Raw genomic sequence first — 22608 nt, forward strand, 5'->3', positions numbered from 1 at the left:
TTTCCTTTGTGTATATGATGTTTACTGTAGAAACTTTAGGAATACCAGCAGTACAGAGACTTGAATAACATACATATGACAGGTGGTCGTAAACTGATACCGACCTTGAGGTGTTGTAGCGTGTGTCTCATATACCCTCATGTCATGGCAGATTCGGGGCGGTGGGGTAGTCTAGTGGTTAAAGCGTTCGCTCGTCACGCTGAAGACCTGTGTTCGATTGCCGACATGGGTACAATGTGTGAAGCCCATTTCTGGTGTCCCCCGCCCTGCTGGAATATTGCTAAAAGCGGCGTACAACCATACTCACTCACTCACTCATTACAGATTTACGATCTGTGTATGTGATCGCGCATTTGATAATGTTTGAAATAAAACCAGACTTTTAAGATGGTTTTACTCTGTATTTATCTCGGAGCTCGATGACAGCTTAATATCGAAACCTCGGATTATTAATAATTCGCAGGGAAAGCATCCGGATTGCCAGTTTCCGGATTATCATCAATATAAACAGCCGTGCAAAAATAAATAAAAATAAAATAAAAGTAGCATGCCCCCATGTTTGACGGTGGCTAAAAATGAAACAAATAAGAAATGTCTATACGATGGTGATGTATTTGATACGTGTACCATAGTTTCAGTCACTGTTTTCAGCCTAGGAACGTTTGATAGCGTTTGTCATTTTTTATGTTAAAATCTAAGTACCAAGTGTATACTTTCTTTTGCCCGGTAGTGTATGTAGTGATTTCGCTTTCGTGATATTTGATTCAGTAATCGTCCGAAATTGTGGGGTTCTCGGATTGACTGGATCTGTACCAACATGGGTCCAGTGTAGGTGTATATCCCGCCATTGTTCCACGTAAACGTCCGGAATGATCTATCTATCGCTGTGACTCCAGTACTCCACATTCCCCTATAAAGTGTTGAAACCACACATTTCCACCAACTTTTTCGTCTCCTTGATTTAAAAGGGAAAGTTCCATTTCTTAAGGCATGTTTACCCCCTTAAATACCGTTATTTGGTGCCAGTCAAATATAATCGTAAATCCTGTCATCTGACGAGAATGTGGCTTCCCTTGTCCATCAACATATTTAAAAGAGAAGAAAAGACAAATATTTTATTAATTATGCATTTTCCGGATTTTCATTATCCTGCTCTGTTGTACGTAATGGCACGTGTCACATTTAAAACCTTTACACATGTCTACATAGTGTCACACTCTGCATTTCCATGGGTTTGTACAGTGATCTAAGAGGCCGCAATACATTATGCAGAGGTGTATCAGGATCCGCTGATCCCAGATTCGGCGTGATGGTTTGTCAGAACCTTAACGAGAGGGTTTCACGAAAGTGGTTGATGTCAAGGTGACACGCCTTGATATAACTCAAATACTATTCAGCGCTTTAAACCCAACCCCCTCACTCACTCTAACCACAAGGCAACCATGCAACTGGAATGTATTGGCTGATGTATGTTCCAGTATTCCTCGATGACGTGGGCGGATGATGTGGCCTACAGTGTTCAGCGAGATTGTTCAACATTCTTATTATGCAACTCCGTGCTGTGGCGGTGATATTTCCAACACAGTGTTTTTGTTCAGAAGAGTACACGTATAGCGTCAGTCACAAGGTTTTGTCATTGAGACGATTCTAATAACCAGCGAACAAATAATCATTTAAAATCTGTATGGACGAATTATATTCGTCTGTTTTGTCCTGAAAGCACGAATGCATTCGTTCGTGAGTAAATATCAGGTTAACCCGCGCATGCTTTTGAGCACATCGTCAAAACGCACCATTACCTGAAAAGACTGGATCAACGATATCCCCTTATAAATAGAGGAGGGTCTATACAAATAAAGGTGTCCCGGATGAATATTAAGACTGAGCCAAGGCTTTGGATAAAATGTTTTCACTCCGGAAAATATGTTTGTAGTTTACTTATTTAATATACTGATATTGTTTACGTATGTTTGACACGTATCTCAAAGATTGACAATCTTTAAAGCCGTTTAATCTTTATCGCCAAAGCCCTTAGCTGTCAGTTTTTAGCGGATAAGTAAGAGCACAGTTGCGTCTGCCCGGTAGTATAGTCAATGTTGTTCTATGAACGGATTGTATGAATACTTTAACACTTGATAACCCACTATCTAAGTCGATGGGAACATACATACCTACACTCGTTGGTGCGGAGCAAGAAGTAAACAAGACCCGACTCGCGGCGTTCATTTCATTCAAAGTCAACCTTGGTTTTATTACTTTTTACTACAGTACTGCCTACACGTACCCCAGTGTCCGGGTAGAGTTCCTGATTGCAATACGTTATGTCGCGGGACAAATATCCTTCTTTTGTAGTCGTCTACGTTTGTCAGAGCGTGCTTTGAAACCGGCTGGTCCTGTAACTGTGAGCAGAGAACATGAATTGAAGGAAGCACCCTGTAAATCATCAAAACGTTTCATGGGGCCCATTTCACAAAGCGATCGTCGACTGTCGTAAGTCTATATTAAAGTATGAGAGTTACGATCATTTTAGCGCTTCGACTGTCGTGAGTCTATGTTAAAGTATGAGAGTTACGATCATTTTAGCGCTTCGACTGTCGTGAGTCTATGTTAAAGTATGAGAGTTACGATCATCTTAGCGCTACGACTGTCGTAAGTCTATGTTAAAGTATGAGAATTACGATCATCTTAGCACTACGACTGTCGTAAGTCTATGTTAAAGTATGGGAATGAGGGTCATCTTAGCATTACGATCGTTTTGTGGAACGGGGCCCTGGTCAAGTTTCTGTCGATTGTAAAATGCGTTTCTAAATCAATTAGTTTACCCAAAAGGAAGCATTGGGAGTAATACACGTGTAGATGATAAACACTGTACACATGTTTGTTTGTTGTTTAACGCCGCACTCAGAAATATTCCAGCTAAATGACAGCGGTCTGTAAATAATCGAGTCTAGAATAGATAATCGTGAGTGAGTGAGTGAGTGAGTGAGTGAGTATGGTTTTACGCCGCTTTTAGCAATATTCAAGCAATATCACGGCGGGGGACACCAGAAATGGGCTTCACACATTGTACCCATGTCGGGAATCGATCCCGGGTCTTCGGCGTGACGAGCGAACGCTTAAACCACTAGGCTACCCAATCGCCCCACCAGATAATCACGTGATTGACATCATGAGCAAGGATCAACGCAATTGGGATACGATGACATGCATCAACCAAATCACCAAATCAGCAAGCCTGACCACCCGATCCCGTTAGTCGCCTCTTACGACAAGCATAGTCGCCTTCTACGAGAAGCATGGGTTGCTGAGGACCGGGGCCTAGTCTACCCCGGATCTTCGCTGGTGTTGTACACATATAGATAAGACTTGAATCTGTATGCATAAGGGTCGAACATATGTATATGACAAGAGTTGTGTAGGTGTAGATGATAAGAGGTGTATACGTCTAGAAGAGAGCTGTATACGTCTAGACGAGACCTACATACGTCTAGACGAGACCTGTATACGTGTGGGCGATAAGAGTCACATACGTTGATGATAAGATGGATACGTGTATGCTTGATACTATGTTTACTTTCATTAAGAAGTGTAAACGCATGCACATAACCAGTGTCCATGTACGAGCGAATCAAATTATATCCCCTGGTACCATTGAATTCATCTGTGATAACGTTTAATTACAGTTGTATATGTAGAATTCTACTTCGGTGTTCAGTAATTAAAACGAAGCATTTTAACAGACTCCAGATACGCCACAGTCGCCTGCCATGGGCGAATACCTGAGTCAGCAATATTACCATGGTCTGATTTATCTTCCATTGGTGGACACTGGTCACCATTGGGATATAATGACACGTAGTCAAGACGATGACGTCCGGTCACATGGTCCCTGTCCAAGGTCAAAAGTCATAATTATCCCTCATGGTAACGGGAACCCGGGATACCATGGGAAGGCATATCATGTTCCTTAAGAGGTGTTCCCTTTCACGTTTTTTTTATTACATCGAGAACAAACAATCGATTTGGAGTTATGTTTTTTATTATCAAAAACGTTTCTACAAAGAGATGATCTACAAACAGAATACCCAACACGTGGAAACCCTATACAAGATCTGATTGCAGTAGTAGAAATGAGTATGTCACTGTTCTTGGTTTCGCAGTCACGTGGTGTTGAACAGGTAAATATCGGTCACAACAAAATGTATATGAAAATAATCAATGTAACATATGGAAATAACTGAAATGTTCCAAGTTTTAAAAAGAAGTCTGGAATTATCTAAGCAAAGTTTATTTGGTCATGCAATACTTGTTCCAGGAGAACCTGTGAAAATACAACACGGACAAAATCATAATAAGAACAAAAGGATTCATAACGTATCTTGAATAATCAAATTATAAACAAATCAATGTGTGACATAATATTAATATGCAAAAAACACGGGATATTATCCTTGATTTAAAAATAAGGACCACATGGTTTGAGGCTCAGTATTGATTCTTTGTTATTTTAAACGATCGCCTTGTTGGCAGGTGAAAATGGAACTGATTCAGAAATAACGCAGACAGAGCTTGGACATTAAACCAATAAACATGGTATGCCATTTTCGAAAACGTTCATACCTAATATGCATATATACTACTCAAGACAAGTTAAGAACACCCGATTTTATCACATAACTATAGTTAATCTGTTATGGCAAGACATACAAACTTTAGTAATATGAAAAAATCGGATAGCCCTTAACTTATTTTTAATAGTATATTACTGAAAATCATAAATGCTGAATAGTGAGTTGTGTTTTACGCCGCTTTTAGCAGAATTACATCCGTGTCAGGGCGCGGTCACCATGGACTTCTAACGCTGTACCCATTTGGGTATCGATCCTTGGGATTTGGCGAGTCCAGCCAACGTTTCAACAACTGAGCTACTCCATGGGCAATTGGCTGAAAGGATTTAGCTTTGTTATTGTAAGTAAACGTAACACAAACGTTTCATGTGAACACATGCATAGATGTTCCATTTGCACATAATCCAAAATACAAATCAAATTATTATCTCATTGTGCCAGTTATATCAATGACACCAACGTGCATTAATGCATTTTCAGCTGAGTCAAGGTCAAGGCCGTTTGAGATGAGAGATCAACGGGACATTTACAATGAAAATCAACTGGTCCTGGGTTTTATCTGAGCAGGTACATGACGCAATGTAGTATAATGCAGGTACAAAACATGATTTTCCGATGGTGTAAATTCAAAGACACCCTACCCACGTACAAAGTATTTGGTACTCGAGGTTGAAAAATATTGACAGACCCGCACAATATCGATGGAAGAAGCATTGCTTGTTATGTGGAAGAAGCATTGCTTGTTATGATGTTAGTCGAGCCATTCAGTGGCCGTGTTAACTTTCTACACTAGCTACAGGGAAACATTCAGTGATACTGGTAGGTCATGGAAGGTGAGCTACACGTGTAGAGGCTGCGTTTCGGCGATTTGGTCAGAAATGATTGTTTATGTTCATTGATATCATAATCTTCCATCATGGAGTTGTTGAGAACACAAGTTGAGGGACCTAGTCTTTAATATCCGTGACGTCGAAATGTCCTAAACCCTAAAAGCGATTACAATTTGGTAATTAGTTATGATGAACATTTGTTCTTGTCAATATTTTATTACTTCGCGCGAACGCACCTATACACGCTGTAATACTACCAGTGTATTGGAAGTCAAACGTGAATAGTAGCACCGTATCCACAAAATGGCAGCTGGATTTACATGATTTGAGCAAACAGTAAAAGACAATTCAGAAACACGCACAGACATAACAAAACGATAAATTTTCCAAGTCACTTAACAGACCAACCTTCACAATTTTAAAGGGGCTCATTTCTGCAGATAGAACCACAGCCTAAATGTGTTTAAAAAAATAATAATTCAAACGACTGCCATACCTTTTGCGAGGCATAAGATTAAAATCATAAACGAGACCCTTCTAAGATTACGCAAACCTATATGGCTATTGGTAAGCGATGCTCATTCTACTCGATGTTACGTATGTATGTACGTATGTGTGGTCAATACGTATATAAACTAGCTACTGTCATGGATATAAGTATCCAACCCTGTTAGAGCTTGACCTCAGCTGCCTAAACAAAATATTTAAAAAATAACCAGCTAAACAGGCCTTTCCTAAATGAAATGTTCTCAAAGAAAGCGTCAACTTGCAAAACCAGAAATGTTATGGCAGTATCAGCACACTAACAGAACACGTGAACACAATAACGCAGCCAGTACAGACCACTGGCTGACGGAATCCAAAAAATATGTTGTCTTTCCCTCTATTACACGTTCATAAAGATCTATAACTACAAAGGAGTTTGTGTGTTCACGTCAACCAGTGTGGCCGTTTTGTTCATATTTCAAGCAGCTGCCATTGAGAGAGAGGAAGTAAAGCGACACCTAGAGCAAAAAACCAGCGCCCTCTAGCGGTGACATTAACCGGAAGTACTGGTCCATCCAGCCACATAGAAATGCAAAATCTGCGCCCGACTCCACATCGAAATAAATTGACACAAATCCGTTGTGACGATTGTTTACATTTGTTTCGTTGTGGAATGAGGCAGTTAGGTGTCCAGGACCACATTTTGATTTCAGATATCCTCGATAAGGTGCACGTTGTTTACAGGCCCGGATGTAGGAAATGCCAGCCTTGTCTTCATGTCAAGGTCGGTTAAACTGACAGTAGGGGCAGTCACGTGACGGCCACTGACCCTCATCAATCAAAGACGTGTCCATCGTGTGTCCCAGGTGGTTATAGCATCATTATAGGGCATTTACAAACGGCTTTTCCTCCCTTCAATGCAATACACGATTGAGGTTAAGATCGCCCATACAGGGGCTGCGATGCCGAGCCAGAAGGACCAACTAAATATTTTTTTCACGTTATCGTGTTCGTCCCAACTGACAACAGCTTTAAAGTTTTGATCCGAGTGGGCGTTGATGCCGAATGTGACCACACCGCCTCCCATCGACAGAGCTGAAACACAAAAGAGCATTTAACATGTTTTGTTTGTCTAGACCAGACAATCCAGTGATTGACAACATGAGCATCGATACATGCAATTGGGATGCGATGACATGCATCAACCATGTCAGCGAGCCTGACCACCCGATCCCGTTAGTCGCCCCTTACGACAAGCACAGTCGCCCTTTACGGCAAGCATGGGTTGCTGAACGCCTATTCTATCCCGGATCTTCACGGGTCGATATTGCACGCACACACCGTAAACAGTGTAATGAGATATCCCTGTTCGTATAGCATGACGGCCATTCTGAAGACTTGTTATTCTCTACTTGACGTAACCACTAGATCAATACTATCAGTTTCATGACTGCTGTCAGATGGTGTTGTGTCATGTGATAGTCACGTGCACGCATTCCAGCTGGTCTTGGTTGAGGTCCTACTGGGCGAGAACAAGCCGCGTGGACACGTAAAAAGTCTAATTACTGGAGAGGTGCGCAACCCAGGCGCCACCTAACATACCACTTCTCAATGGAGCGGGTATTTCCTGAGCGAGTGAGGGTGACACGTTTCTTATGAACCTCTGATGACGTCACACTACAGTAACGGAAGGTTCTTCTAAATGTTGGTAAACTTCCAAGGCCGGCAATATCAACAATGAATACATCTCAATTGCAATACCTAGGTTTTACAATTAGCGTTTTATAAACGTGTCTCTTGATGATTGGTTAAAAGTTAAAAAACCTAATTTAACATGAAAATTCCATGACGTAAATCGAACATGCAACCTCACATATCGTATTATATTTTGTGACCCACTGAGCTTCCGAGGCAGGTGATGAAAAGTTGTTCAGTTTATCATGTTATGACTCCAGCTAGGCCATGCTGCACGTGGTTTTTCTCTTGCACGCTTTGAACAAATTCCTTCAATACCACGATACACTGTATTGTTTCACTGAAGGTATGTCGATGTCTTCTTAGTTTTTCTGGTACTTCTTGCATTTAGACGCTTCATAGGATGGATAAAGCATGCCTCCTAGGTTTTGGTTGAAAATTTTAAAAACCTGACCTCGGGAAAAGCCCGGCCCGGTTGCTTTTCCCTCGCTCGCGGTTTTACATTTTCAACCCAAACCTCTAAGGCGTGTCTCATCCTATACATACAGCCGTGGATACCCGAGGTCTGTGCAGATACCTACCAGCGAGGACTAGAAGTATGGAAACTGCAAGACTGGCGTTGCACCCTTTACATCCACAGCACAGTGCCATTGTCGCCAACATCAGTGACAGCAATCCCAACGCCAGACCACATGACATCAGGGCCTGAGTTGCTTTCCACCAAACTGAAAAATGCAAACGATCAATTAACATGGCGTTTATAAAACACATAGAGACCAAACGGCAACTGATACAAACCTAGGTACAACTACGACGGACAATCTAATGCGAAAGAAGTGGATCAACTAAAAAGATACTAATAAATTAATATAATTAAATCAACTATCGGTTTCACCTACTTAGGCTGTCTGTCCAGATTTGAAGATATCATGTCATGCCACGACGATGTCGTATTGGAAGTACCAGATATACAGCTAGACTAACATTTATTTTCTGAAATCTAATATTACACAATATCCTTCTTGACTCTAAAAAATAATAAATCCCTATGCTGATTTCAGAATAGAGCTAGCTTGAGCTGGCTAGACTTGGTTTTGTATGCATTTGTAGATTATTTTTTTTCTCATAAAATAAATCTATTTCACGGTCATGGTGCAGGACTAACATACAGTTGAATATTACTGAAAGGTGAGTATGCTCCAGTATGTATCCCTTGTGATGAGAGAATCACCGCTACGCATGTCGTACTGTGTTGATGTTTCCATGACAAGCGATACATATTTTTTTAAGTTTTGACTCTTAGGATCTTTTGAATGATATAAGCACTAATTTTTGAAAAAAGTTTTTTTTAAAAGAAGAAGAAAAGAAATACATTTTGATTTACAAAGTCAGCTAATATATAATTCGGAAGTATATACTTATATAGTGAGTGGTTGTGCCGTCGATGTGGGTTGAAGTAGTGTAAATCATAGTCCGCCTGAGGGGAATTATATGACCAAGTCATTCAGAGAATTTATTATATTGTCATAGTTGTAAAATTGGTCATGTTTTCCTCAATATTTATGTAATAGTTAACTGTGGTAATAGTCTTTATTGTGTTATATTAAGTTAAATGTAAGGTGCTGTTTTCAATCAGTCTCACATGTGAAGGTCGCAGCTATCTAGAAAATTACATAACATCCTTGGAGCATGGTCAGTATTATCTATCTGTACGTGTCTCAGCCTCTATTGCAATGAGCGCTTGTCACACGTTTGCTGATACGTCCAACTCATATCAATATTTTCGGACTACTTCATCAATTATTATTCAACTTATGTGGACATCACTTGGTCAAACTTCTTAGGCAAGCCTTAATCCCTATTCTCGGCGCACGAACTCAAATTTTCTTATCAAGCTGATAATTGAACATGCAGTAAATTCGTGACCATTCAAGGTGTCTAGAGTATATATACTGGCTAGCCCCGGGGGTACCTCACTGTCGAGAAATCCCCAATAAAGGAGCTGGCCATAGACACTTTGTTTGGTTTCTTTGAAGGTAAGTCATGTTCACCTTACTATTTCTCTAAAGTTATAAGTTAAATTGTTTTATAATTTGTATCGTATATGGAGCAATATTACCAGCTGTAAAGGTGTTTAATCTTATGTTATTGACCGTGTATAAGTGCAAATATATTAAGTGAGTTGTATCTATTTAACGGACTTATCTGTCAAATGTACGTGCGTTAGGTTTAGACAAAACTATCGTTTAAGTATTAACTCCACAGTATAGCATATATTGAATATCAAACATGTTCCGAGTCGGAAATAAGATGTTAACATTCGGGTGTCGTGGTAGCAAGCTGTGTATTTTATCTGCGTGTTGATATTTTAGTGTGATTCAGTTATTTTGTATATGTGAAAATGTCGCGTAAATGCAGACGAACTATTTCACTTTGATCAGACCTTTCATATCACACGAGGTATGTACATTATCTTTTAATGTAAGGATTCTATGATGAACCATACATTGCATGTATTACTTGTTCATAAACAGAATCCAGACTGTTTTAAATAATTTTTATATGAGTTATTTGATGGATCTAGCCTGGCAGAAAACGTTAATTTCTGTAGCTAATATATGATGTATTCACATCACAAATATTTATGCTAATAGCACAACTAAGCCAGAGCTAAAATCAGTAATAATATCCATGTAATCATTTAGCTAATCTGTTAGCGATGTACAAATAAGATAGGTAACTCTCTTGTACTTACATAGGGCTGAGCATAATACATTTGTAACACAGCTTCAGCAAACATGTCTACGTTACGAGCAATGCCTAAAATGTACATATATCCATATATTATACCATTCAGTAATGTGAATGGACATTTGTTAATGGGCCCGTTAACTCAGTGTATGTGGATGCTATCAGATATAGTTTGTTTGTTCCGGTAGTTTAGATGAATTATAGATATGGCCTTCAAGTATAACATATACCAGCATAAAACAATGAATGATATTTGCTCAGAAGTACAGCCAACGCATGTTGTTATTTATATTTAAATCTGCGTACATTCGATACCGATATTGGGTTTAACTAGGTTTATACGTAAATAAGACATACCTTATGGCAGTCCCATTTAGCAAGGCGTAATCATAATTAGGAGTGGCTGAAAATAAGTATCACATAAGATCATGTAAGCTTTGTTCACAGGTATCTTTGTAGACTGACTTTAATATTGTTATTTGTAATTGGTTGTTTTATCACTAAGCCCATGATACATTTGTATATCATGACATTTACATTCTTATATATAATCATTGTTTAATATCACGCACTATTGTGATAACTGCTTCTTTTATGGAAACTGTAAATGTTCTATATGACTTTGTACTTTATATGTAAAAATATTTCTTATTTTAAATGTGAAATGACTGTCGAGAAATTCCCAATAAAGGAGCTGGCCATAGACACTTTATTTGGTTTCTTTGAAGGTGGTGCCCGATCCCGAGCTAATTCCCCAAGGCTAATTCTAGATATTGTGACGGTTTGCATACGAAAGTGTCAAACCATCATAATATCTACTGTTTTATTAGTAAACTATCTTGATGTCTCTTGATGATTGGTTAAAAGTTAAAAGAGCTTTAACGTGAAAAGTCCATGAATCAAACATACAACCTCCTATATCGTATTATGTTTTTAACCAACTGTTTTCCCACTGAGCTTCCGGGGCAGGTGATGAAAAGTTGTTCAGTTTATCATGTTATGGCTCCAGCTAGTTGATGCTGCACGTGTCTTTTTCCTCTTGCACGCTTTGAACAAATTCCGCTAAAACCGCGATACACTATATTGTTTCACTTAAGGTATGTCGATATCTTCTTAGTTTTTCTGGTACTTCTTGCATTTAGACGCTTCATAGGATGGATAGAGCATGTCTCCTCTTTTTCTTTTATAATTTTCGGTTAGTTTGTTTATATTTAAATGTAGATGTTACCAGTTATTTTCCTGTCCTTTGATGCCAGACTTTTAGAAAATATAAATGCATTACTTTGTCTAGTCGCAATATGGCTGAAATATTTTCGACGTGACCATTAATTTTAACTCACTCATTATAGAGCTCTCGAAAACACCAATGTCCCCATGACCCTCATGCACAATACCAAAACTAGTATGACAGAAAAAATCCCATTCAAAAACAGGCATTTGTTACCAGTTACATTTGAGGGCCAGTGAAATTAAATAATTCGCGAAGCAATTACATGTATTGTCTTGTAATGTTACGCCTGTTGATGAATTGATCATGGTGTTGAGATGCGTTAACACGGACGTATGACCGGTCGCCGTAAAAATGTATTAGTGTTAGAAAGCTTCGAAAAGGCGAGATCCTCTCGATCCACGTATGTACTGAAAACAAGCAAATGAGGTTTCAGATTTTTCACAGATCCATTCAAAAATGGCATATCCGAGGCAGAAACATATTGAATAATAAAGTCTGTATAAAGTGACTATGGCAATTACGCTTTTCCATCTCTGGAAAAGATCACAGGTTACAAAGATGACGTTATTGGAGGCAGATGAGGCCATAGTTCTAAATGTGAGAGTTTTTGACGAGTCTTGTCAAAGCTATACGTTATCACTGTACCGTCCACGTCGTTGGCGACAAGGGAGTAATCCTGTGTTGGTATTAATAGTTCTCTGGATCATTTGACAGCTGCCATAGCTTGATTCTAATAATTACATCTGGCAAATTCGTGAAGGTGACGCAATCATAATTGCTTGTGCCTGGCAGAGGTCTAAATTGACAAGTCTGCTGAGAACGACATTTTGGCTTCATAGATCGTGACCCAATTCATAAATCGTGATTTTGATGTCCACAGTTCCGCCCCTTAGTCGCACCAGGATCCGCTGATCATGGGTTCAAAGTCCAGATTCGTACTGATACTGATTCATGATCTGCCAATGGTTTCACCAAGTGGTAAATGGGTAAAGAGGTAAAAATACCAAAATGACAATAATCGTAATCAAGTCAGGAATGCAAATGCCAAATCCACTGAATCATCCGTCACCTATTGACGGACTGCCGCTTTGAAATGGGAGAGACCCGTAGTCGCAAACACCAAAGAATCAGGTATTTGACGTTTACTACGTTTGTGAAGCCCAGCAGATTGGGTCGGGTGCTAGTTTACACATTCACGATTATATGCTGGTCGAGCCTGGATTCGAACTGCCACCATGCACCCTGGTGGTGGTGAATTGGCCACGTGACACGGCCACGTGATGGGGGCAATAATAAATCGCTCCGCCAGAACTGCCTTTCGAAATATAAAACTTTTAAAGCAGGTAGTTACGAACCCTAGTCTGTATAAAGCCTGAAACAAACATACCCAATACAGCCCATGCAAGTCTAGCTTACTGCAGTATCTGGAAATGACGAGAGTCTCCGGGCTCCTTTTTATTATATTTCATTACAATTATGTAACAACTGTTATAATCTGTAAAATATGGTCATTTTGAACAGAGACTATATGTTAGTCTACCGCAACCCTTTCTCGAACTGATACAACCGTTTTGACTTCACAAGGTACACGTTTAAGGTAATTTCCCTATGTTAATAATGTTTTTTTGTGGCAAGATCGACTTACGAATACAGGGTGGGTGGCTTCAATGTGTGATCCGGTTTCATAGAGCCAGATGCAGCGCTGTTCATTTTTTCCTGATCTGATTGTACACAGGTTAATTGCCGCTACGTAGCTGTAACCTGGTTATTGTGTAAAACAGCATTCACTCACTCACCCATCGCTTCCCTTAAAAGTGAGTGAGTGAGTTGGGTTTAACTCCGCTTTAAACAGTATTCCAGTTATATCGCGGCGTATCAGCTTAATGTGGGAGGAAAGCCCGAAGTGATGCAGGTCTCAGACGTTTACCACTTCGGTGAAACCAACGAGCATGGGTATGGTGCTGACAAACCTAGAAACATAATGGGGGCGAACCGGGATTCGAACCCACAATCATAGGTTTCTGGCGTGCCCAAGGGACGCAACTCTGCACAGCGAATTGCGGCGCCTTAGACGACTGGGCCACCCGTGCCCCCGCTTCCCTTAAAAGACGAATTCAACATTTCCATACTTTCTAGAACAACCAATGTCCAATCCCACTAACAATCAATCAAATTTTTGTTTAATATTGAACTCTAATAACAGTAAACTACGGTTATAACGAACACGCTTATAACGAACTGACCGAAATAACGAACTGATTTTTTAATCCCGGCCATTTGTTGTATATATGCTGTATATATGCTTATAACCAACTACGGTTATAACGAACTAAAATAAGTGGTCCCTTTGAGTTCGTTATAACCGTAGTTTACTGTAATGTCATCAGTAATGATTATGCGTCCAAAATATTCATACAACCGATGCGTAGTTCAGATGCAGCATACCACATACCACCATTACAGAATACCACGCCCCGATTATGCGTCTATGTTTGAGAGCACCACACCCGTGCTCGTGGGTTTCACCGAAGTAGTAAACGTAGACCTGCATCACTTCGGTCTTCCCTCCCACAGAAAGCAGACATATAACAGACGTGGTATAACTGGAATACTGTTCAAAGCGGTGTCAAAACGCATCTCACTAACTCTCATAATTGCTATGCGTGTGTGTGCTCGTGTCCGACGTTTCAATGCCCTGGCATTAATTTTTCCACAGGGGATGACGCCCGTTTGGCATTTAGAAATACGCCAGATATGAGGAGAGTAAAATAAGGAAAAATTCTCGTCGCGAAGCCTCCAAACATTAGTTGACATTTCTCTTGAGCGAGTTTTTGTTTTATCTAAGTGGTTGCTACCGGTTACCGATAATTACTTGACATAGCTTCTCATAAATGTCGGCAAAAACGTCGACATGTTTTGAAGAGCTTTCGAATTACACGTTTCCGACGGATTGAACTCCGCACTAGTTGGATAATTCATGATTTTAACATTTAAAATAATATGAGTACAACTTGTCAACCCACTGAACAATAAAGAATCCATTCCTCTGGTGTAAACAAGTCGTTATGTGTGATGGTCCGTATGTAGTAGTGCTGTGTGTGTGTGTGGATGTGTGTGTGTGTGTGTGTGTGTGTGTGTGTCACTGCGTGTGTGTGTGTGTCACTTTGTTCGCGCGCGCGTGTGTGTCACTGTGCGTGTGTGTCACTGTGTGTGTGTGTGTGTGTCACTGTGTTCGCGCGCGCGTGTGTCACTGTGTGTGTGTGTGTCACTGTGTGTGTGTGTGTGTGTGTGTGTGTGTGTGTGTGTGTGTGTGTGTGTGTGTGTGTGTTTGAACAAGTCCGGACTGATTCCGATTTATAGTGCCAGCCCACTAAGATACTTTGCCGCAGTTCAACATGAATACCCAACTCAGACACAGCATACTGACTCCGAGCCGACCAGTCCTTGTGTTAGCGCCTTAATGCCGAGCGCCTTTTACAACTTTGCTGAAACTCGCGAGCACGGGTATGATGCTTGCAAACCGAGAAACATAATCACGGCGACGCGGGGATGTGAAGCAAGGATGGTAAGTTTCAGGCCTGAGGGACGCACAGCGAATTACGGCCAGTTAGACGACTGGGACGTCTCTGTTCCCCTAATGACGGAGGTAAACGAGACACGGGTGTTGGGAACGTGTATGTGCGTTTAAATTGAAGATTAGACACGCCGCCTTTTGCTAGCAATAAACCATCATATCTATGTGGCGAGGATGGACCAATGTGGGAATCGATTTGGGTCTCATGTTTAACGGGCGAACACTTTCCCTCTGGGCTAACCTGAAGTGGTCAAGAATCGCCTTTTGAGTCTTCACAGGTGATCGATCCCATTATCTGCTTGGCTCCATGAACGTGAGGACCCGGATAAGAATAGATCCTCAAAACTCTATTGGGGGGTCTCCGCGTGGGTTAAGGATCGCCCCCACCCCCCCCACCAACACACAAAGCGCAATTGCTTGTTGTACGAGGCGATTATATTTTTGGATTCGTAGTCAGGTTCAGTGACTTGGTTTATGGCGGCTCATTGTGCGTCGACAGCGTGGAACGTTGATAATTATGTCAAACCATGGGTTTGTCTGTCCCGGCTCGATAATACACTGGATGGCGTGACTGCGGTGTAGAACAACAACGTAACATCTGTCCGCATATATCTAAATCATGAACAATACAAAACAAGTGATGCTTATCCGGTGACCTCACAGATAACGATGGGCGGTCGGGTAGCCTAGTTGTTAAAACGTTCGCTCGTCACGCCGAAAACCCGGGTTCGATTACCCACATGGGTACAATGTGTAAAGCCAATTTCTGGTGTCCCCCGCCGTGATATTGCTGGAATATTGCCCAATATTAAGCCATACTCACTCACTGATAACGAACAGAGTGAGAAAAGTGAGTTACGATCAGCGTAGTGAGTGAGCGAGTAGGGTTTTATGCCGCTTCACACATTGTGCCCATGTCGGGAATCGAACCCGGGTCTTCGGCGTGACGAGCAAACGCTTTAACCACTAGGCTACCCGACCGCCCCTACGATCAGCGGAACCAGGCAAAGCGAAGCTACTCAGTGGGTATCAAGTTGTTTTCATTTGGAGTTCGCCTGCATCGTCGCAACATCAATGACATCCACACGCAACATTCTGGAGGTCGTATCTGAGACAACCAAACCACACGCTGAATACAAGTCGACTTTTCAAAGTGCATACACCTCATCGAATGCTTTACTGAAACTCTCAATTCACAAAAGAATTATTTGGCACATGTCAAAGACAGTTAAAACAAACATTGCATTCATATGGCTATGCAATTAGCTCGCTTGGGCAACCCGGTTTAACATTCCTTTGAAGCATGTAATTATCATGCAAGCAAGTCGAGTTAAATGTTCAGAGAAATTTAAATAAGTTACTTTTAATTATTATGAATGAGGATATGATTTTCCCTTAGGAGCTAATCTACATTTACATAACCAATGTCCATTCTGTAGGATATCCCTGCGCACCAGGCCTCGAAGATTAAACGAACGCTTGACTTTAACAACCCAACAATTACCGTAATAGTTTTTGAGCTTTACTTTGATCGTGTTTTATAGGGTTTGCGTCCTTGATTGCAATTGCTTGCGACCAAATTTGAAGAAAGAATAGAAAAAGCTTCTAAACCCTGAAACATATTTCAATTTGGTTTGTCAACGCGCCATGTTTCAGATGAGTTCGTTATTAACCGCGAAGCAGTCAAAAACGTTTCTTAGGCTTTCAAAGACGTCTCTATTGTCCAAATAGAAAATTTTCTGTTGGTTAATATCTTTAAACACAGATACTTCAAGACTTATTTACTCATCCCGCGAGTCAGATTCGATCCTTAGTAAACTGACGACAAAAGAAACTGCTGACTTGGTTGAAGCAAGTCATCGAACCCAAATGCGTGGATCGATGCTCATGATATCAATCGCTGGATTGTCTGGACCAGCCTCGATTATTTACAGACCGCCGTCATATAGCTGGAATACTGCCGTGCCGAGTGCGACGTAAAACAAGAAACCAACCAACCAACCAATCAACCAACAAAAGAAACGTTAACATAGTTTTAAATCGCTCTAGTTTAAAAACCACAAAAGATGGACGAAGTAAAATGTATTGAAAACATCAACATCCCAACGAAATCAACATTGGGGGTGAGGTAAGGGTGAAACGATGCACCGATATTCCGATGCATGGCGATACTTGACCCACGATACGATATACGATAAACGTGGGCCCATTTATCGATACGCCACGATACGGAACGCAAATCTCAAGTACAGCGTTTCCTCGGTATTGTGCCTTTCAATAAACCGCTAACTTGGTTATAACGCGCGCTAACGCATGGCTCTCAAAAACGTACTTACATTTTTAATAATATTTGTTTAATAATATTAATATTTTTAATTTAGTGTTTGTAATATATTTTATTAATTTTATTCAAAATTTCATTTAATACTGTTTTCATTAAGTTATGTGAAATCGTGTGTGAAGAGATACAGCAACCACGGTAAGATTACTGCTTTTGACGCATTGAAACGAACTTCAGTTGCCCGAGAATGGATACATATATCAAAAATGCCATACTTTGACTCGTTAAAAGACATATTTGTGGCAATTTGGCTAATATATGTCAACATAACGTTATCGCAATCGAAATACATGTAGCACGGGAAGTCCCTCAGTACCAAAATGCTACACTTGTGGTTCTTATAATTATAAATATATAATTATAGAGTAAAAGCTGCAACTAAGGTAACACGATATTGGAATCAATTATTCCTGATAAAACAATAATTTCAGATACAATTTCTTCGACCATTGCATCAAAATTCTTTGAAGTTGTATCACTGGTGGAGTACATTAATTATTTTCTGGTGTTTGAACTTTGAATTGTTTTGAAGGAAAGTTGAACAACTTCTGTAGTCTTGTTATTATAAAATAATTTGGACTGTTCCAAAATCATGAAAGTTTCAATCTTTACATGCTTTAAGTCTTGTCTTTTTTATCATTGCGTATCGAGATACGTATCGTATCGTGACCAGAATATCGAGATGCGTATCGTATCGTGACCTCCCTGTATCGTTGCAGCCCTAGGGTGAGGTAGCAAAAACAAGCCGTCAAAGTAATGGACAGTGGGCACACACATGTAAAATGTCGCAAGTTGAATGACGACGATCAATGACATTGCAGGGGTGTTCTATGGGGGCCATGTCATCAAATTTCCGTTTACGATGACCGGTGGTGTTCTCTCCTGCCCATATATTCCTCCCCACACCACAGTACCCCATTTACCATACGGCGCGACCTTCTGAACGCAACATGCCGCCGTTTGTTCTCCCCTTCGGCGGTAAACACGCTGTTTTCCATTAGCTCTGAACAGACAAAACCGGCTTTCATTAGTGAATACGACCCTCTGCCATTCACGTCGCTGCCAACGAGGTACAGTCAATAACTGACCTATGTAAGGTTTGTAAGCCTTGAGTCACCTGGCCACTTTCTGTCGACTAACCATATGCCCTGAGGCATTCGTTGCTGAAGACGTCATTCTCAGAATTCGATTCCGGAGACGGAAAGTACGCAAGTATCGGTCTTCATTGGGCGTAGTTACCCTTGGTCTGTCTGTAGCGTTGCATCAGGTTAGTTACAGCAAAATGGGAGCAACCATATGTTCTAGCAATGCAGACACGGGTGGCTCCCATCTATATCCATACCCATGGCCCACTCACGTTGTTCCAGTGTCAGTCGTGACATTTCTGTGGTGTTTTTTTTTATGAGTGTTAGTATCTGAAATGCGTCCCGTTTCATTCATATAAGCTTCTTGCACGTGTAGTTTCGGCTCCTCAAGCGACACGTGTTTTTCACTTCAAGAAAAAACAAGAATGTCGTGAACATGTATCACTTTCTGCATAGAGCATTCTTGTGTTTGTACGATGTGTTTTGCATTGATTTAGTTGAACTTGCTTTTTAATTTTTTTGCAGTTTCATTTTAAAGTGTTAAATCTTCTTTTGGCCGTCAGTTTATATAACGATCTCTCCAAGGGTTTTGTATGGAGACTGGATATTTCTTCTTATTTTTAATTAACACTATGTGTCTAATATATACTTTTCAACATAGACTAATATAATTTTTTTAACAGTCTGAAACATTATTATCATTTTCAGGCATTTTATGTGACAGTTTTAGTCAGCTCTTACTAAAGCATGGCATACTGGTGACCTTATGCAGTCCTCACAGGGACATTCACTAACTGCCTATTCATTTGATTGAAATAGGGAACACACAAAATACAAGAAACTCATTGATACTTTTAAATTTCGGCTAATCCGAAATCCGAAGGTAGGTAACAGGAAGAGACTGGCGCACAACAATGCTGGCCTCATAGTACAGGAAAGTAATATATAAGAATACAGTACCCTGTTTGACTGGGTTGTTGGGTCTGAAACATATATCTTTGAGTGACTAGAGTTTGCTTCAATGAAAGGTTAGACATAGTATTTAGCTGAGGATTTCTTTGACATGTACTCCAGCTTCCCATGATTTGACTTCATGTTGAGGACCGATGTGTGCCTTTCGGTCCTATACTTCCGTCAGCCATTGTTAAAGATGGTTACTGTGAAGTCTAGATGGCGGATCCAGGCTGATATTTTTCGGGTTATTATAATAAGTGGCACCTTAGTCAGTATGCAACAGGAACATGTGTGGGCTGTCACTGGAGGTAGCAAAGAAAGAATATATTTGAGAACTGATGCCTTCTGGGTAACCGTAAGTAACTGCTGCGCATTTATTCCAGGTAACCGGAAGTGACTGCTGCGCACCTATTCAAGGTAACCGGAAGTGACCATATTTGCTAGTTTCTAGTTTTAACGCGTCAGGCAAGAAAAGTCCAATCTTATCACAGCTACCTGCAAATAATCTGGGCACGGCAAATCAAACAAAGGAACGACATTAATTCAAAACAACCATGAAATGTTCAACTGGCTGACCACCAGTCTTAGAAAAAGAAAACCAATTTTGATAAAACTCCCCACAAATATACCAACGTTGCGACGTGTCAGACAATCACGAGACACACCAGGCAAGGTATTCACGACCGATGTATTACAAAGTATAATTACGTATTCAGCATTTACTTCATATCATAAAATAATTGAATGATGGGTGGGCAAAAGGTCAGTTGCTTTATTAAGTGCTGATCCGGCAGAATATCAATGAAATACCATCACATTTGCGTTCAACGTACATGTAGTCCGCTGCATAATAACTTCGTCTAAATAAGAGGTTTGCTTTCATCGGATTTGGGGAGAATTTGAAACGTCAATAAACTGCACGAAATGGCTCGCAAATCTTGTTCGACTGCTAATTAATTATGTATAGCGCGACCCCCGGCTACTCTAACTGTAATTTAAAAACAGACATAAGCGTTGGATTATGACCCTTCTTCTCTCCGTTCGATTTTCTCAGAATGTCACCGTTTTCAGCTGTTAACAACATATTTGAATGAGAGCTAAGTGGTCCATACAGTGCGGTAGAGTGCGTCATTGGAATCATACAGTATTAAACAGAAGCGCTGTAGGGAGCTTGCGCGTTGCTTTGCGTTCGTCAACCTAACAACAGAGGCGCTCTGGAGACTTACTATTGGCTGAGTGTGAAAGTGGTTATTACTTCCAAGCTAGAAACACGACATAACGAACCTAAGTTTTAAGCAGCTAATAGTCGGAAAATGACTTCATCCGACCGGAATTAAGAGACAAGTGTTCACCTCAATACAATGGCATTATTAAATAAAGCTAAGTAAAAATGTATACTTCTTCTGTGGTATACATATCGCACAAGTAGCATCAATATGGGTGGTTGGAGGGGACATTTTGGGTGAGGTGAGGTGAGGTGAAGATTATTGCATTTATAGAGCGACGTTCATGCACGCGCTTGCTTGTACTAGCCCAGACTAATGTCGTCTTATAGTTCTAGTCCACTTATATATACCAAACAGCGGTTTTAATATGAATTCCCCTGACAGTATACTGACTCCGAACCGAGCAGTCCTTGTCCCCCCCCCCCCCCCCCCCCTCCCCGATGCCAAGTGCAAGACGGGGAACGTTTTTTTGGGGAGGATCGAACCACCAACCTTTCGCCCTCAGGGTAGACGCTCTATCCACTAGACAACGGTGGCGGTCGGCCATTTTGGGAGTGCTACACATTTTCTAAGGATGATCATTTATCTTTGGACACAATCTTTAACTCCTCCCTCATATTATCAGACAGTGAGGAAATTGTCAAGAGTCGCCAAGCATGTTTCGCCCTCCCAATACAAGCGGGGGTCTCTCAGACGCACTCCCCCGGCATCTCGACGCACTGTTACAGCGAAACAACCGGCACAACGCTGTTTCATATAGCTTGACCACGGCCCATGGTGTTGGGGCACGATGACACATCAGCCAGGTGACATTTAGACCAACCAATCCTCTTACGACAGAGGGGGCACGGGTGGCCCAGTTGACTAAGGCGCCGCGATTCGCTGTGCAGAGTTGCGTCCCTTGGGCACGCCAGAAACCTATGATTGTGGGTTCGAATCCCGGTTCGCCCCGATTATGTTTCTAGGTTTGTCAGCACCATACCCGTGCTCGTGGGTTTCACCGAAGTTGTAAACGTCTTAGACCTGCATCACTTCGGGCTTTCCTCCCACATTAAGCTGACACGCCGTGATATAACTGGAATAATGTTAAAAGCGGCGTTAAACCCAACTCACTCACTCACTCACTCTTACGACAGGCATGAGTCGCTGGGGGCTTTTCTGACCTAGGCCCACTTGCACAAAGCGATCTTAGCGCTAAGACTATTGTAAGCCTATGTTAAAATATGGGCGTTACAATCATCTTAGCGCTAAGATGGCTTTGTGTAAGTGGGCCCTGGAATTTCTTTTCTGCAAACGATATGACGGATCACCATTTTCGCTACAGAACGGCACATGACTACATTGGGTTATTATTTTACCTTTCGAACAGCCATTAATGTGAGTAGTGATATTGCACGATTTCACCGTTAACTGCAGTGCCAGCCGATCCCTCCGCATATAGTTCGTACAACGTAGCTTTTGATGATTAATAGAAATTAGGTGTGTAACCTGATATCGACCAACAGGTTTATAAGGGTCACGGCGATCTGATAGCCACGTGAATCAGTGAAACTAGTGAATACAGATCCAATATGGATTTCTCCTTCTAGGAACAAATACGAAGAACCGAGTTTTCGTGTTTTCCTACACAGCAAACAAACTCCTTAAAAGTATTAAAGTTTGTAATTTGTCGTCTCCGCCTTTTATACAAACGTGCTCATTTGACAGTTAATCTGATTTCTGAAGTTGAAGATTTCTTTGCTTTTAAAAGTTCCAGCCACAACGATTATTTTGATACAAAAAGATTGTTCAATTTCCTACTAGTCTC

At 40.9% G+C, this 22608-nt stretch overlaps 1 protein-coding gene across 1 annotated transcript in view; it reads right to left on the bottom strand.

Moving 5' to 3' along the window:
• Positions 1 to 4036: 4036 nt before the first annotated feature.
• LOC139475302 (transmembrane protein 47-like) overlaps positions 4037 to 22608 on the bottom strand; it is a 62306-nt gene continuing 43734 nt past the window's right edge. Inside the window, exons 3-4 of the mRNA XM_071258534.1 lie at positions 8221 to 8364; positions 4037 to 7039 (exon numbers count right to left, since the gene is read on the bottom strand). Coding sequence (XP_071114635.1) covers positions 6837 to 7039; positions 8221 to 8364 — 347 coding nt within the window. The 3' untranslated portion in view covers positions 4037 to 6836. The remainder of the gene's footprint in view (positions 7040 to 8220; positions 8365 to 22608) is intronic.

The sequence above is a fragment of the Haliotis cracherodii genome, unplaced genomic scaffold (genome assembly GCF_022045235.1).
Source record: "Haliotis cracherodii isolate W230 unplaced genomic scaffold, xgHalCrac1.p SCAF_1, whole genome shotgun sequence".
NCBI lineage: Eukaryota > Metazoa > Mollusca > Gastropoda > Lepetellida > Haliotidae > Haliotis > Haliotis cracherodii.